The 19,115-nt window shown below is 42.2% G+C and overlaps 1 protein-coding gene across 2 annotated transcripts in view; it reads right to left on the reverse strand.

Moving 5' to 3' along the window:
* The window catches only part of ATP7B (ATPase, Cu++ transporting, beta polypeptide), an 88,302-nt gene that overhangs the window by 35,657 nt on the left and 33,530 nt on the right, over positions 1–19,115 (reverse strand). The window contains exons 3-4 of one of the 2 annotated variants that reach the window (XM_014548308.1): positions 9,098–10,325; positions 1,337–1,591 (exon numbers count right to left, since the gene is read on the reverse strand). In XM_014548308.1, coding sequence (XP_014403794.1) covers positions 1,337–1,591; positions 9,098–10,325 — 1,483 coding nt within the window. Of the gene's footprint in view, positions 1–1,336; positions 1,595–9,097; positions 10,326–19,115 lie in introns of both variants that reach the window. The other variant, XM_014548306.1, reaches the window with a different exon arrangement.

A 19,115-nucleotide genomic window follows, 5' to 3' on the forward strand; every position in this document is an offset into this window, starting at 1 on the left:
CTTTCACAGGGGTCGCCTAAGACCATCGGAAAACACATATATAATTACATATTGTTTTTGTGATTAATCACTATGCTTTAATTATGTTCAATTTGTAACAATGAAATTGGGGGTCACCACAACATGAGGAACTGTATTAAAGGGTCGCAGCATTAGGAAGGTTGAGAACCACTGATATAGATGAAAGCAATGATGTGCTTTAAGAATGCCATAAAGGGCCCTTACCAGTGTGCCAAGTGGTTAGAGCATCGGCCCGAGCACCAAAGGGTCATGGGTTTTATTCCTGGTCAAGGGTAGGTACCTGGGTTGCAGGTTTGCTCCCCACCCCCTGTTGGAGTGTATGTGGGAGGCAACTGATCATTGTGTCTCTCTCACCAACCGATAGATGTGTCTTTCTCACGTCAATGTTTCTCTTCCTTCCTCCCTCCCACTCTTGCTCCCTTCCACTCTCTCTGAAAAGCAATAGAAAAAAATATCCTTGGGTGAGGATTAACAACAAAAAAGAACGCCATAAAGGATAAAAATAAGGGATTCAAGTCAGGAACAGAAACATAGGCACTTTGAGATCCAGGTTAATTTTATGGGCAGCCTTTCTGTGGATGACCCTAAAGGAAGTCCTTTTAATACCTCAATGTGAACAAGGTCATTCTAAAGCTCCAGGGAGCTAAACGAGGCTAGACAAAGTGTCATCCTAATTTAGGGTTGACTCTAAGGGCCAGGGAGACACATCAGAGAGACACATGAAACCACTGGAGTGAGGAAAGGGAAAAGTTTTCTACCTCTGGTGGCATGGGAGGGTCATGGTTAAAATATTTTCCAAACAAAAAAATTGGGACAGGATTTTTGTTGCACTTTCAGGTTTAAGAGAATATTGAAAATGTAGTTTGGAAAATGTACTTTGGCAAATCCACAGCACTCTATAGTTTACAGGGACAAAAAAAAAATGAAATATTTGAAATTGGAACTTCACAAAATACAGGCTTTTATTCACTTGATGGAATTGGAGGAGAAAGATAAGGATACTAGAAGGACAAGCCAATTGAGGAGGCTAACAATAGATTGTGCCATGACCTCTAAACTGGAATTCCCATAGTTAACTTACTCAGACACATTTATCTCAAACAAACTAAATACCTCTTAAAGAACATGCCCAGGAACATTAGACAAACATCTATACTATCACATAATGAACTTGCTACCAGATTATCAGGGCCACTGATAAATGCAGACAGTGGAGACTGAAGGGACAGGATGGTGCCCCATTTTGCTGAATGCAGTGTTGGACAGTCCAGATGCAGCATTCCCAGTGTAACACGGGTGGATATAGGTCTCTTACCGGCTTTTTTCTGCAGGTTTCTCTCTATGTTAGACACACAGGATGCACAGGTCATGCCTGTGATCTGTAAAAAGCACTTCTTTGGTGTCACTGTTGTGGAGGCTTGTGGAGACTTTGCTGAGAGGCCAGAGCTGTGGATTTTAGGGGGGCCCCCACCATGGCGAGCCACTACCTGTACAGAAACAGGCATGCCAGTTGTAGTTTGTGCTGTGGAATTCGCCACACTGTGCTCTCCAACATGGTTGCCAGGATAGTCTGCTGGAATAAAATGTCAGAAATCATTCAAATTAGAACAAATAATTGAGGTTTTCTTCACAGCAGGAGGTCAAGCCTGACAATATTCAGATGAAAGCTTGGAGAGTTTACATCAGTTGGTTGGCCTTTTCATCACTGTTTCTCTCTTCCCACAATCAGAAAGAGGCAAACAATTACAGACACATGAAATATGCCGATACTTGAAGAATGAAATGGTCTGGCTAGATGAATGCTTTAATTAGATGAGGATAACAATAAGAACTCACCAGGCACTCTGCTAAACACATGTGTGACCTCCTTTAATCTTAAAATAGCTATGTGATAAATACTACTATTATTCCTATTTTATAGATGAAGAAATGAGTTACACGAAATTAAATAATTTGACCCAAACCCCTCAGGTTGTAATAGTGAAGCTAGCTTTGAACCAGGTCTGTTTAACTATAGGCTCTGTTCCTTTAACTGTTATTACATTCTAGTTAGCGGAGGTTTGCTCCCTCCCCATGAGAATCAAAATGATCCAAAACACCTTTACTGAGTTGTCTGTCTTTTTCTTATTGTTTGCAGAAGTCCTATATATTCTGAACAGGAATCCTTTGTCAGTGGATTGAACTACATATACCTGGTCTCAGTCTATGGTTTGTTTTCACTCTCATCTAATGGTGTCTCTTTTGATAAAAGAAGTCCTTAATTTAATGAAGCCCAACTTATCAATCAATCAGGCCTATGATATACTTCAAATTAACATTTATATATGTATGAGGTGATAGTCAAGGTTAATTTCTTTCCACTAGGATATCCTATTGATCTGGTCCCATATACTGAAAAGACCATCCTTCCCCCCACTAAATTACAAAAATTTGGGGGAGCTATTGTTCTTTCTTCCACAAATGTATATACCGATGTAACTGATTTTGTCAATACAGAACGTTTTCATCCAGCAAGTCACAGGATTTTGATGACACAAAATAGCTGAGGATGTAGAAAAGATAATTACATCATTTAATGATGAAATCCCATTTGAAAATCCACTGCTGCAGAAGATAAAAGTTGGCATTAACCTATATTGACAACAGGCCATGAATTTTAAGTTTCCCTTCTGAATAAATCTCACAGCTTAGAATGTTTTGCTCATTTTCTGAAATGTGCTCAAACTATTTCTATTCACTTTAAGAGTCCAGTTGATCGACACTTTCAGCACCTTCATGGAAGACCCTCAGTACTCTGGCCTTCCAGGATCCCTACCGTATTGCTGCAAAGACATCACCTCACCCACCAGCACAGTTTACTCTCCTAGACTTTATCATTGTTCAAAATGAACAATGAGAACCCCTGGAGTCTCAAACTCACAAATTCTATTCTATGGCCACCTCTTAACACTCCACCTCCCATACCCATCGACCCTCCTGTCCAATCTCTCCCTATTTTCCCTGTCCATCAGCTGTTCTCTGGATTCACCTCCCTTTCTATCCAAATATTGTGGTCAACAATCTACATAATATTCAGCTATTATAGAGCACGTCATACCCTTACTAACCTACAATTTACACATTGCTATTCTTCAACATTGAGGTATGACTCAACTAAATTCTGGGCTTCTGGAGCTTGCTAAAGAAAGTTAAAATAAGTTAACAAAAACCCAAACAAGCTTATGCTACTGGAACTTTTATTAATCTATGTGAACATCACGGGTGAGCATATCAATTGAATAGGCTTTCTGATTACTTGGCAATATGTATTATTAAGAACAGTTCCTCTAACTACTTAGTACTTAGTAGAGGTACAATAAATATTTGTGATAGAATTAAATAATATTTATACATTGTGACCCAGCATTTATGCTTTCAGATATTTAATAAAGTATGTATACAAAGATTTAGCCTCAAAGATGCCCATCAGTATTATTTACAATCACCTGCACACAAAATAGATGGGAACAGTCTAAGAGGACTCTGACCTAGTTACGGTACAGCCATATGATGGAACACTATGCAGCCATAAATGTGGTGTTGCAGACATAAGAATGGCGCTTACAAGGATGGTTATGATAAATTGCAGAGAAAAAAGATATTACAAAACTATGTCTAATACAAACCTACATATTTCTAAATATAAGTTACATATGCTTGGGGAAAGTCTACAAAACCAAATATGAACTGAAGTGAACCATGTGGACTTTGAGGGAAGAGAATTCCAGACAGAGAGGACAGCAAGAATAAGCCAAATATGAGGACTCCAAAGGGGTCAGAAAGGTAATGGGTGAGGAAGGGGGCTTCTAGATCACCATAAGGGCTCCTCCTCTTACAATATGAGAAGGGAGGGTTTGGAGCATCAGCAGAATAATAGGATCTCTGTAGATGCTGGGCAGGGAAAACACTGCAAGGATGAAAGTCAAGAAATAGAGGCACCAGTTCAGAGCCTCTTGCAAGATCTGGGAGACAGATAATGGTGGTGTGGACCAGGGTGCTGACCTGTACAACCTTATACCCAAGCTTCATCTAAGCAGAATGCTTTCAAGACATACCTGGAGGACTCCTGCCTGTGGGCCTATGCTTGTGTCTCCTCTGCCCAGTGTGCCTGATGAGATCCTATCCATTCTGATATCCTATCTAAGCCCCCCTCCACCACTACCTCTACCATCAAGTGTCTGGGAGCCCCACAACCAGATGCTGGATTTTCTCCTTTACCTCCTACACCGTACTTGTTGCAATTATTCTAAACCTGCCTTGGATGGTGGCGCTCTGTGATCTGCTACCCCATACGAACCACACACAGGCAGGTGCTAGACTCTGAGGACTTCATGGCAGCCAGCACAGTGCCCGAGACCCAGAAGATCCTCAGCACATGCTGGTACGAGAGAACCGTGCCCAATAAGTGGCATTACATATTTGCAACAGTGAGAGGAATATGTTACACCTAACAGATGACTTTTCTCACACTATATTCATATATCCATCCACCTGTCCATCTATGTATTCATTCATTCAAAAAATAGTTACCATGTAAATCAGTGAACAGATGCAGAGCTGCCTTCTAGATAAAAACCAGGTCTAAGTGTATTCTTAGCTGTCAAATTGTAACTGCAGAAACCTTATTTTCTTTAATCTGGACTTTTATTTCTACTTTTCCCTTGACTCAACTGGCCTCACCCAGCACCCTGGCTCAACCACCTTCCTCTCCCTTGCTTAATCATTAAGCCCTCAGGACAATGATGTTCTGGTAAGCATCCAGTAGTCTTAGGAACAAGGTCCTGGGTCTATTGACTATAGAGACAGAATTTTCAATCCAACTAAAGACAATATCTTGGCCTCAGTTGTGTTTTAGTTCCTGACCCAGGAAAGCGGAAAGATCTCACAGAACAAATCCTTGCGAAGTTGGACAGAGCAACTCCATAGCTGACATTAGGACCAAATGCAATGATGAATTACCCTAGCACCAACCAATCAGTAAAGACCACAACACTAATTCCTTTAGTCACTATGACTAATGATCTTTTCCCTATATAATCCATCCCCTGGAAGCCATCAGGGAGCCAGGTCATTGAGCATGAGCTACCTGTGACTCCGAGCATGGCACCATCTCCTTAATAAATCCTTACTTTCTTGGCTGCAAACTTCTGTTCATGTCTTATTGGCCTTTGATGTGTGCAGGCAAATGGACCCTTTCAGTCTGGTAACAAAATAAAATGGCTGAAATTCAAAGCCTGTCACTTGCCTATGTGCTCTCACAGACCTTCCCTTCCTGCCCTCCACTTCATTATCAAGGGTTCTGATCCCTGCAAACCACTTACCCTGGCTTTCTTGTCAACTAGTTTCTGATTGAATTTGGCACACAGGAGGTACAAAGTGGGAAATGATAGTACAGAAAGGGGGGAAAATGAAAGTGTTTTCCATCTGTTTATTACGACCCCAGCTCCTGGCTCTAGCCTTTCTTTTTTTGTTGTTAATCCTCACCTTGAGGATATTTTTTCCATTGATTTTTAGAGAGAGTGGAAGGGATGGGGAGAGAGAGAGAAACATCGATGCGAGAGAGACACATCGATTAGTTGCCTCCTGCATGTGCCTGGACCAGAACTGGGGATTGATCCTGCAACACAGGTACATGCCCTTGACCGGTTATCAAACCAGAGACCCTTCAGTTTGCAGGCTGACAATCTAACCACTTAGCAACACTGGCCAGGGCCTGACTATAGCCTTTCCCTTGTTAGTTTCAGTAGCACCAGGTGCCACCAGGCAACCTCGGCCTTGGGCTCTTATAACGCCCTCTTCCCTCAGACCCACCTGCCTGGAGGTGGTGGCTTCTGCTAGTGCTAATCTAGGGTTTCCTTCCTATTCTGTTTGGTTTTTCAGCTAAAATCTCGGTAAATAATTCCCTGGATTAAAGCCCTCCATTGAGCTACCCTGTGACCCTGCTGCTCATGGCCCATTATTTTCTTTCTCTTTCATTTCCTTCACAAATACCTACTCGGTGCTGGGTGCTACTGAGTCAAAGAAACAAATCACATGGTTTGAAGACTGTCCTCAAGGAGTTCCTATTCAATCCAGAATGAATAATCAAATACAAATGATGCCTTTTTGACATTAAAGTGGCTATAAGGGGTAGTCACAGCACACTTACAGTTTATCCTAAACTAAGATTGACAGGTAAAATACAGAATGTCGAGCTAAATTTGAATTTCAGAAAAACCATAACTAATCTTTTAGTATAAGTATGTCCCATGCAGTATTTGGGACATACTTACACTAAAAAAAAAATTGTTATTTATCTGAAATTCAAATTTAACTAGGTGTTCTATATTTCTTATTTGGTAAATCTGATATCCTAAATACCTCTTGGGATAAACATAACTCTTATAACTCTGGCCAAGAAAAATCACTGGGTTTTTTTCTTTTAGGTTTAATTTAATCCAAATATTCTGGATTATGTAGTTCAATGCAAATTTCTTTTTACTGCCAATAATTTGATTCCACTGTTGAAAGACCTTAAATTTCACACAGATATAGCAGATGATGGCTTCATACTACATTTCTCACCTTTTGAGTACAGGATTTACTGTTCTTTTGTGTTTTCCTTATTTATTTTTATTTTAAATAAATAAACAAAACCCACCTCCTTCCTGAAACTTGGTACAAGACAAAGTACAGATGGCGCCAAGTCACTCCACCTGACTTATCCACTCCTTTTAAGGGTATGTGTGTGCAGGAAAGTATCACAACAGAGCAAACTTTCCAGGGAGAAATTCTTTATCTCAGTGGTGGTCAGAAAATGGAGAAAATGGATGTGGGAAACTCAAGTGCAGCTGGCCCTGAGTATGGTCAGTGGGCTTTGCCCACAAGTTCTTCTTAGAGACGAGCATGCAGCTCCAGCCAGAAGCTGAGAAACTGTCCACATCCTCATCCACCCTGCATTTGCATTGACATACCGGGCATGTATCTTGGAATCTAAACAGTAAAAACATTACCACCCAATAGTTGTCCCTCACAAAATGTCCCACACTCCCTCCTTATCTTCAGCCTCTCTCAACCACCCCTCCCTATCTTCTACCCCACTCTGTCCCTTCCAGACCTAAGCTACTGGAGGTCTGCACCTCCCTACCACCATGCAGGCAGTGAGCAACTCCAGCCGATGGTCTCCTCTTAGTTAAACCTTAGCCTCTCTGGACCCTCTTCCTTTATTTCCAGGACTCTTCCCTCTTCTCATGTCACTTGCCTGCAAGATCTTCCTCTTATAGGTGCCACCACGTCCCACCCCCCTACCCCCCATTCCTTCCACACCAGTGCCATCACATTCCTCCTCTGCTCCTTCCCTTCTCACACTCACTCTTCCTTCCTAGGTCCTCTGTCATCTCTGGCTCCAATCACTCAAATCTGCATATCCAGCCCCACTCTCCCCAAAATTCAGGACTCATAAGCCCAGCCACCCTCCAGCATCTACCTCAGCTGGGGCTCATCCCAGGCTCTCCCTTTCCTCCCTAGCCTGCCCCCATCACACACACCCTTAATCTGACACCAAGCTTGGCAGATCTGACCTGAGTGTCTTCTAAATCCATCTCTTGCTCTCCAGCCCACATCATTTCTCACCCAGCCTCTTATGGGGTCTCACTGCCTCAACCCCCACTGCACCCTAACACTGACTGGTCCCCTAAAACATAATCTGGTCTGTACTTCCTCTGATTAAAATCTTCTGGTGACTCCCCCTGCCTTTATAATAAAGTCTAAACTCAACCTGACATGCAGGGCCTATTTGAGGTGGCCCAGCCACCGTCCACCACCCTCTGTGAGTCCTCACACTCAGGCCACTCTCCTCTCCTCTGCAGCTTCCCCAACACACTGTGCTGCCGCTCAGGCCTTCAGACCACTGTCCAGGCTGCTTCGTCCCTGGTCACTTCCCCACCCCTCCTGCCCCACCCCAATCCCCTGCCCCGCACTGGCTCACTCCTACTCACTCTCCCAGAGGAGACCTGCCTAAGCTGGGAGCTTGGCTCAGGTGCCCCTTGCCTAGGCTTGCACAGGACTTGTCCCGTTACACTGCAAGGGTTCCCTCCTCTCAGAACCCTTCTCACTACAACATAAGCTCTCAGGAGAAGCCATGTGGCACTCATTCAGTCGCACAGTCCTGACGTATGATAGAAATTACGCTATATTTGCTGGGCTCCTATGTAAGGAAAATGAAAAATAGGCAAATGACCAGTCAATGAGAAGAGGGGGGAGCAGGGATGGCCACAACCCTGGAAACTCTGTTTAGTGAGGTTGACATCAAGGTACGTGGACCCTTTGTGCTTTTGTGGAACATTTCACCACATCCATCTTCTCACAGCCATCAAGGGTGGGGAGCAAAGGAAATCATCCTTAAGTCCTTCCCTTACTTCCCACTTTTAAGAGAATGGGCTCTGGGTGGTGAGTCTAATATTACATTATTTTTATGATTTTATTCTATTTAGCAGAGAAATCTTCAGGGAGAATGATGATGATTCTTTGGTCAGAGAAGGACCTGATATTCCTACTGTACTCTTTTTAAAAGCCAAGGTGCCTCAGTGATTGAGCATCAATTTCTGAACCAGGAGGTCACGGTTCAATTCCCAATCACACCTGGGGGGGCACACACCTGGGTTGTGGGCTCGATCCCCGGTGTGGGGGCATGCAGGAGGTACCAATCAATGGTTCTCTCTCATCATTGATGTTTCTATCTCTCTCTCCCTCTCCCTTCCTCTCTGAAATCAATAAAAAATATATTTAAAAAACAAAACAAACAAACAAAAACAGAATCAGGGTTCTGTTCAGGACCTCAGCATTTTAGTCCCAGCTACACAAGAGGCAAAATCTAAATAAACACTTGGAAATTCTAAGTCCTCTAGCCTGAAAAACTTAACACACAAGGGAAAGTTTCAGAATTCTGTTACCATGGTCCACATGTGAGGCAGTGAGTGTGGCTCACCTGTCCAAACACGCAGGTACGATGCCATAAGACACAAAGAGAAAGGAGACAACCCCAGGGTTAACTACATACCGGAAGCAATGGAAACCTCAAATCCCATTTCTTCTACAGCAGCTCGGAGCTCTTCTGGGTTAATTACAGAGGGATCATAGAGAATCGTTCCAGTTCCATCAGCCAGAGAGACTGATATTTGCTGCACACCTTCCCTTTGGGAGATCAGGCCTTCGATGGACTGGACACAGGATGCACAGGTCATGCCAGCAATAACAAGCACCACGGTAGAGCACGCGTCTTGCACCTGGGTTCTCTGAGCAGGGACAGGGGAGTGACGTGTAGAAGACCTGTTATCTGTCCCACTTCCTTCTGCTCCATCAGGAAGAGAAACCTTAAAGTTCCCTGGTGGAAGAGCCTCAATCGCCTTCTGCAGGGCCCCCGGGGAGACATAAGAAGGATGGTACTGTACTTGGGCAGTTCTGTTCTCCAAGGACACCTGAATATTTTGAACCCCTGGGAGTTTGCTGATATTTTCTTCAATATTCCGGACACAAGACTTACAGTGCATTCCATCTACGCTCAGTTGCAGGGTGACCACATGGCTCCCTTGCTGCTCCAAGGTCTGAGAGTTATTGACATTCTGGTTCAAAGTAGAAGGTGTCTTTGAGTAAGCACTCTGTAACCGTCCAATATCAATTTGTCCCAGGCTTACAGGAGCCACTTTGTTCTTGATGACAGCTTCAAACCCCATGTCGTTGACATGGTCCCTGAGGTCTTGAGGTTGAATAAGATAAGGCTGATAAGTGATGACTGCCTCTTGGTTGCTGAGTGAGACTCTGACTCTCACCACTCCTTGCAGTTTCCCAATCTTGCCTTCTATGGAGCTGACACAGGACTGGCAGGTCATGCCCTCTACTCGAAGCTTGACCACAGCCTCCAGGGCTGGCAAGGACCTTAAAGGCCAGGAGTCAGCCTTTCCTTCTGCAATGCTGGCCTCGAAGCCCATGTCCTCAACTTGACAGCAAACCTGTGGCAGGCTCATAACCGATGGCACATATTTTACAATTGCGTTGCCTTGTTCCAAGGAAACCTTTATACTCACAATGCCTTTCAAACTGGAAATCCTGCCCTCAATAGACTTTACACATGACTGGCAAGTCATGCCCGAAATGCTGATGGTGCCACTGATTGTCTCCGAAGGGCACATACCGTCCAGACTACCTTCATAGCCAACATTGTCAAAGGCAAAACTCTGTTTCATTGTTGGTTCCCAGCCACGAGCAGGCAAAGAAAGTTTAGACAGAATCTAAAAGAAAAAGAAATAACTTTTTTTATTCTTAAAACAAAATTTTTTTCTAAACTATCCCACCTTGTCTGTCACTGAGAAAATGGAAAGCAATGCCACTGGTGTCTAAACATCCCAAGAGTACAAGAGCATAAAATGCAGGGAAAGAAAACTATAGACATTACAGTTGACCCTGAACAATGCAGGGGCTGGGGATGCCAATTCCTATAGTCAAAAATCTGCATATAACTTTGATTCCACAAAAACTTAATACCCGGCCCTCCGCATCCATAAATTCCCAACCTTAGATCTAAAAAGTTGACCTTTAAACAACACAGGTTTGAACTACAAAGGTCCACTTATTAGTGTTGTTCAAAGATCAATTGTGTTTATCAAATGAAAGGGTTCAGACGGGTTCCTTTTAGTTCTGACATTCTGTGATTCTGAACCTAGAAGTCAACTTGCCTACCGTAGTGAAATGTTTTATCTTACCTCGATGTGGAGATGTCTATGGGAAAGGAGTTTACATGACGCAGTTTACAAGCACAGAACAAGCATGCAGGCCTGTGACAGAGGCAGTAAGCACAGCAGCCCACAGATCTCCCAAGAGACCCTCCCCCAGTACCTGAAACCGCCCCCCAACTTGGTCCTTTCAGCTCTAAATTAAGGGTCTGGCTGCAATGCAAATACAAAGATTAGGTAACACCTTAATTCCGTATCTCATTCTAGGTGTGTCTGTCTCAATCTCTCAGCAGGGCTTAACTATCCTTAACAATCACAGGGTACTCAAGCATGTCAAACTCACGGCATGTTTCAAATGCAGACCTTCCAGGCCCCATGGGGTCAGACCATGTATACCAGTGAAAAAAGATCTGAAAGTATGCTCCATGAGTCAGAGGAACTGAGCTGGGGCAAGAAGGGCAGGAGTGGAAAAGCTGGAAGAATAGGAAGTTGAGTTTAACAAGAAACTTCTCAATTCTGCCTTTGCTGAGTGTCACTGTCCTCCCTAGTGTTCAGGACAGCTGTAGTCATTACATAAAATTACAAGTGTGTCACCAAATTAAATGGACCCATTTTCTTAATGTACCACAGTACAAGTATAATTGCCTGATTTCTTCTCATAATGATGAGGCCTCAGCCATTCTATTAACATACATGATTTTCTTTCACAGGTCCCAGCCTCAGCACTCTCTTAATTAGATACAGTTTTTATGCCAGTACTATTACATATTTCAGAAACTTGGGAACAGGCCTTTATACATGGCACATGATAAAAAAGCATGTCACTCTCTGCTCCTACACAATCCTACTTATCTTCAGATGAATCTCAGTTACATGGATTGATCTCCGTATCGCCATCCATAAAATGCATAATCTTTCTAACTTCAGATTTTGAGCAGCTTAACAAGATCAAGTTTAAGTAACTTTTAAAACCGACTATAAATGTTCATTTATATATCCACAAAGGAAATCATAAGCTAGTTTGAGATTAATAATTATAAAGAATTGTTTTTAAAAATACTTACTATAGCATTTCCTAAAATAGTATAGAAAAGAGGGAATAATTAAGTAAGGGACAGCAACCAAGTAGGGCTGCTGAATTCAGTAAATAAACTGAAATTATATATGGTGTAAATATGGAAATGTAGTATATAAGGATGACATAGCTCAACAGTATTAACTGACAACTGGAGAGCCACACCTCAGAAATCTATCTGGAAAAATATAAATCTAGAACGTATATATCAAAATACATTTCAGATAGATTTAAAAGGAAGATATAAAAAGCAGAATAATAAAAACATGGGGGAATATCTATTATAATCTCAGAGTGAGGAAAGTCTAAATATGACAAAACAAAAACAAGAAAATCCAGAAGCTATAAAATTACAGATTGATATATCTAACTATAATAAGAGAAAAAATTGCTCAAACCAAGGCAAAAGTTAAAGAAACTGAGGGGGAAACGCTTGACTTTACATTAAGCAAACTAAGAGCTAACTTCTTTAACACATGAAGAGGTCCTTCAAGGAAGAAAAAGGTTAACAACCCAACAGAAAATATAGGGTAGTTCATCAAAAAGAAAATACAAGTGGCTTTATAATATATAAAAAACTATTAAATGAGAAATGTAACCTTCCAACCTCACTGTGGCATAATTTTCACCATTCAGATTGGCACTCATTTTGATTCTCAGAACTAATGGGAATGTCACTTCTCTGGAAGGCAACTTGGCAATATGTATTAAAATTACAAATTCACATATTCTTTGACCCAGCAACTCTATATCTAAAAATTTAGCCAGTAAATATATATGTTTATATGCAAAAGGAAGCATACAACAAAGGATTGGAAATAAATATCCATAAATAAGAGGATGATTAATTAGATCATTGCACATACAATGGAATACTATCCAGCTCTTAAAAAGATTAAAGCAACTTTGTAAATACTGAAATAGACTGATATCTAATATATTGTTCAGTGAAAAGCAAGGCACAGAAATACATAGTACCTTCAGTTATCTATTGCTGCATGACACCAAATTTAGTGGTTTATAATGAATGCACATAGATTTTCAATTTGGACAGGGCTCGATATGGAAAGCTCGCTTTCTATGCCACATAGCATTTTCTGGAATGGACTGCTCGGGCTGAGGTGCCACTTCCAAGATGGTTCATTCATCACAATGACTGGCAAGTTGATGCCAGCTGCTGTCTGGAAGCTGTTGGTCACAGAAACCCCAGTTCTCTTCCATGTAGCCTCTAGGCTGGGTACACCTCACAATTGGTGGTTTGTAGGTTCTGTAAGGGAGTGTCACAATAGTGAGCATTCCCAGAGAACAGATCCCATGTGCTAGCACATATCAAGCATCACTCTTACTAGTTTGCCATTGGTCAAATCCAGTCACCTGGCCAAGTTCAGTCAATATGGAGGTAATTACATAAAGACTTAAACACAGGGAGGTGTAGTTCATTGGAAGGGCCACCAAAATGAATCTATCACAGTATGCTAGCATTATTTGTGTGAGAAAAACACTATTATACATATAGATGCTTATATATGCATAGATTGTCTCTGGGAGAATATATAAGAAACTAGTACAGAATTTGAGAATTGGACAGTTGAAGGGATCAAGTGACTAGGGTATAAGAGGGGGAAGAGTTACTTTTCACTGTACAACTTATTGTATAATACCAAATTGTGTTACCAAATTCTACTAATTAATTGAAAAATTAAAATAAAATAACATGAGTATAAAGATCCAGAACTGTGACTTGATTGAAATTGTAATTGATATTAATTAAATATTTATTTAAACTGAAAAAGATGAAGGGAAAACTAAGAAAATACCTAAGGACATTCACTTTAATATGTTAGTAAGCAGAAATTGCCTCCTTATAATAAGACATAAACCTCAACCACCCAGTCTGTTGGGAAAATAAATCCCTTTTTTGTCTTAGGTCTAGCTACACCTTACCAAACCCCAAATCACAGTGCTGGTTCTTAATACCTGGATTACTGCCAAAAAGGGTTAGCAGAAGTGTTGGAAGCTATTTGTTTGTAGCAAACAATGCTCAGAGGTCCCCCCTTCCTGACAGGCAGGTTTCCAAGGACAAGCAGTTACGGAGGACAACACTTTGCAAATAATCAACTTTATGAATCAGCAGAGTATCTGAAGGTTTACGAGCAATCTCCTAACAGTTATTCAGTGTTGGATAGTTTATAAGTGTGCACACGTGGTGGGTGGGTGTGCATGCTTTTAATTCCACTCTGAAGACAATCCTTCGTGGTGAAAAAACTCATGTAATGAGTTCAAACAAGTAAGTTTAGGTTTAAGGGCTCTTCAAGCATCAACAGCACTGGAGAGTGTGGGCCCAGGAGACAAATGCTGTATCAGGGGAAACCTTGTAGAAGCCCTAGTGTTGTTTAATTCTCACTAAATTATGTACTCCTTGAAGACAAACATCTGGGACTTCTTCTGCAGGCCCAACACCAGGTTGGGGAAGAATTTTTGCTAGCTTTTGAATTTTTAATAAACTACTAGTATGATAGGCATTAGTATTAGAAGGGGTTACAAATACAAGAGGAGAGAGGGATTTCACAGAGGGAAATCCAAATGAATTTCTATTCTTTACTATCTCTTTAGGCACCCAGGTCACATGGAATTTGCTCTGAGAGTGCCAGGTAAAAACAGGTAAAGGAATATAAAGTGTTGATTCAACAAGATGGAGCAAGGAAAGAAAAATAAGACTTTCAGATAGGCCAATCTGGTATGAAGAAATTGGATATCAGGTGGCATGTTTTGATTAAAGTTTTCAAAGCCAAACTAAAATTGAAAAGTTGTAGAAAAGAACCGTGATTACACATCAAAGAGCAATACTATCGTGTACATAGTGGAAAAACCATTAGTCACTTTTGAGATCTCTCAATTACATATGGATCCACATCACCCTTAAGTAGGGTCCCACTTGCCCACTTATCCTTGAGACTTCTTTCACTTTGAAGGGTGTATAATGCCCTTAACCATGTATAAGCCAAAAATGTCATGCAAATTTTCCAATATATAACCTCCACCTCATACAACTCTATATTCCTAAACTTTCATGAATTCAAAATACAGAAAAGTCCTGATTTTTTGGTATGTACATAGACCCAATGATAGCAAATAGCTAATGATTCTCAGTGTTATTTTATAAGGATGACATTCTATATCCCTAATACTCAAGGTTATTCTATAAGGAGGCATTCTTATCACCATTTTACTGTTGAGACAGACTGAGATTTATCCAATGCCATAAATCCATTTAAGTAACAGAGCTGGGATTTAAATCCAGCTCAAAAGTCTAGCAGGCTCTATATTTTTAAAAACAACTTTTGAGGTTACTTTTTCTTTTTAGCCATGTTAATTACAGAAAGAGACTACAATGCAGAAAAGCAAAATGAAAGAAATACAGAAATACAGCCACTGGAGCAGTACAGAGTGAATGTAGTAGGGAAGTAAGGGTGTGGCCAGGACCATTGAGGCCAGCTGCCTGAGGCTGAGCCTGGCCTTAATCCCTTAGTATCTGTCACCTCTAGCTATCTCAGGAACTTCAGAAAACTACAGTAGAACATCAGTACTCTCTCTGCTTTCTTCAATATATATTTCTAACTCCAAATACACTCAAAACAACTACACTTAGGAAAGGAGACAGGACACAGGCAGAGGTGGCAGTTTTGTACATCCTCCTGAATCACTGTGACTGAGTCCCTGCCTGGCTCTGTTCTTATCTGATAACTAGAGGCCTGGTGAACGGGATTCATGCACTGGTGGGGGGTGTGGCCTGAAGGGATTGGCCCACTGTGGGAATGCCACTCATCCCAGTCAGTGGGAGCACACTGACCACCAGGAGCAGCTCCTGTGTTGAGCGTCTGCCCCTTGGTGGTCAGTGAGCATCATAGCGACTGGTCGACCAGTCATTCTGGTCATTCTGCCATTCAGTCACTGGGCATTATTATATAGGATTCAATGGATGTCAGAGATTCACAGGGGAGGGGGGATCATAAGAGACCACTTGAAAAGATCATATCCAAACCAGGCATTTGGGTGTCAGCTTCTACAACCCCCAATGAGGAGGAATCGATGTCCCCGTGTTAAATTTATAGGCATATAGACTTACAAGAGCATATACTTATGTATTAATACATAAAATTGAGGTTATTTATGGGTAAGCTGATTTTTTACTATCTGTATCTATAAGGGTGGGGCAAAAGAAGGTTTACAGATGTTCATATGGAGAATAATACAATCCTCCTATATAATAAAAGGGTACTATGCAAATTGACCTTAACAGCAGAACGACTGGGAATGACTGGTCACTATGACACACACTGACCACCAGGGGGCAGACACTCAATGCAGGAGCTGCCCCCTGGTGGTCAGTGTACTCCCACAGGAGGAGCTCTGCTCAGCCACAAGCCAGGCTGCCAGCTGCCAGCACAGCGATGGTGGTGGGAGCCTCTCCCGCCTCCTCAGCAGCGCTAAGGATGTCCGACTGCAGCTTAGGCCTGTTCCCCGCTGGCAAGTGGACAACATCCCCGGGGTCCCAGACTGCAAGAAGGCACAGGCCGGGCTGAAGGACCCCCCTGAGTGCACAAATTTTTGTGCACCGGGCCTCTAGTAATTAATAAAGAATAATACAACAATAAACTCTGCTTCACATACTCACAACTGTAAACCTATTTTTTCCCCACCAACTCTGTGTTTTCCAATTTTAAAAATTTAAATTAAAGAACATAAACAAGTATTACTTTCATACTGTTACAGAATAGTAATAAGCTAGGTAAATTCCAGGACAAGCTGAATAGGAAAGACAGATACAGTGGGGCCTTGACTTACGAGTTTAATTCATTCCGTGACGAAGCTCGTAACTCAAATTACTTGTATGTCAAATCAAAAAGTGAACGAGTGAGACACGTGATGCTGGGCTGATGTTGTGGCGTTCACTGTGACGTTCGCTGCGCCAACTAGTGGTGGGGTATCTGAAGCTGGCTTGTAACCCGAATTTTAGCTCGCAACTCAAAGCAAAAAATCAGCCGAGAGATGGCTCGTATCTCAAAAAACTCGTTAGTCGGGACACTTGTAAGTCAAGGCCCCACTGTAGTTAAACAGCAGTTTGCAGCCACCTAGTAAACCCTTTCTTCCCTAAACCAACGACATTTAAGAATAAATGGTTTGCACTTCTCCTCCTCAACCAGAGGGTAAATAGCTTAAATCACCCTACTCTGGGAAATGATAACATAAATCCAATTAAGTGGCATTTGTCAAACATACCCAGGGACAGACAAATTAAGGAAATAAATTGAATTTTGATACATAAGCATAAAGCTGATAAATATTCTATTGATCTGCCCCTAAAACCTCTGAAAAGGAGGGCCCCCAGGTGCTCTCCCTCCAGGGAGCACACCCATGCCATTCCCTTCCCCGTCTCTTCCCTCCTGCCCCCATGTATCCCTTAACCTCTAAGGCAGGGGTCCTCAAATTACGGCCCGTGGGCCACATGTGGCCCGCTGAAAACATCCGGCCCGCCGGGTGTTTTTGCCGCCGCTGCCTGTTGCTTAGCAGCCGACTCGTCCCAGGCCCGCAGTGCGCATGTGTGGAATGTGCGCTGCACTCTCCTACTCCCCTCCTTCTCTCTGTCTCTCGACTCCTCCTCTCAGTCTCGGGTGTGATCGGACGAGTCACGAGCTTGCCTGTGCAGAGCCTGCTGCTGCCTGAGGACCGAGGTAAGAACAAGTTAGGATTTATTTTTTTTTTGAAGTTAGGAGGTCTATTTTTTTTTTATTTTGCAGTTAGTAGGGCCTTTTTTTTTTGAAGTTAGGAGAGCCTTTTTTTTTGAAGTTTTGTTTTTTTACTTCAAAATAAGATATGTGCAGTGTGCATAGGAATTTGTTCATAGTTTTTTTTTAAACTATAGTCTGGCCCTCCAACGGTCTGAGGGACAGTGAACTGGCCCCCTGTTTAAAAAGTTTGAGGACCCCTGCTCTAAAGGGTGCCAGCAGCCCCGCCCCCCAATCGCCCCGTCCACTGGTTGCCCTTTAGAGGGAGGTGACTGGTGGCGGCAGTGCATGGGGCCAGCCAGCGGGGGCCCCCCAATCGCCCCATCCACTGGTTGCCCTTTAGAGGGAGGTGACTGGTGGCAGCAGTGCATGGGGCCAGCCAGCGGGGGCCCCCCAATCGCCCCGTCCACCAGTCGCCTCACAGATGGCCCTGATTGCCACCCAGGCCTAAGGACCCTACCCTATATATTGGGAACAGTCTGTTAGATTTAAAAATTAAAACCTGGCAAGGCTACTCTAACACTGAAAAAACAGGATGATGAAGAGATGACATGCATGGACTCTGGCTTGCACATTTTGTAGTCAGCCCTGATTCTGACACTTATAACTGTGTGACAAAGCCAATTACTTAACTTCTCTCTGCTTCAGCTTTTCCACCCATAAGATGGGGAAAATGGTACTACTGCCTCAGAAGGATCATGTTATGTACTACTTTTTATAATCAGGGCAAAAAATGTAGCTGCCCATACAACAGCAAGATGCCTTTCACCTGTATGAAAAGTATGGTCACTGGTGCATGCAGCATCCCGGATTGTGAGAGGGATGTCTGACTGCCGGTTTAGGCCCGACATCCCCCGAGGGATTCCGGATTGTGAGAGGACACAGGCCGGACTGAGGGACCCCATACATGAATTTTGTGCACCGGGCCTCTAGTGCTAATATAAGCAACAATAATAATTATTGTGATAAAAGTGACAACAACAATGAACTGATAATATATTTGTACATCGCTTTTTATGCTACAGAACATTTTCATGTATGTTTGTTTAAGTCAATTTTTTGAGGGTATGTCTGATAGTCTTGGGTATGAGTGAATCCAAGCCTCAGTTTTCTTAGGTGTAAAATGGGGTAATAATGCCCTCCCTACAGTTTTGTAGGGAGGCCTGAAAGCTAGGGGACTTAAAAAGGCTAACATCATAAATATTTGAAAATGATTGACTATGAAGACATACATGGCCTCATTTGATCTTCAAAAGCAGCTCAGGGAGATATGCAAGGAACTTATTTTCCACCATTTTACTGACGAGGAAAACTAATAATTAAAACTAGTGTACTTATTCCCCTACCCCCACTTTAACCCCTTCAGACTGTCCTTTAACATAGTTTCACAACAGTCCAGAAAGAGCTTCCAGTGATTATTATTTAAATTTTATCTACTGAAAAAAACAAACTAACCCAAACTCAGGCACTAATTAATGCAGACATTGA

Source organism: Myotis brandtii, unplaced genomic scaffold (genome assembly GCF_000412655.1).
Source record: "Myotis brandtii unplaced genomic scaffold, ASM41265v1 scaffold500, whole genome shotgun sequence".
NCBI lineage: Eukaryota > Metazoa > Chordata > Mammalia > Chiroptera > Vespertilionidae > Myotis > Myotis brandtii.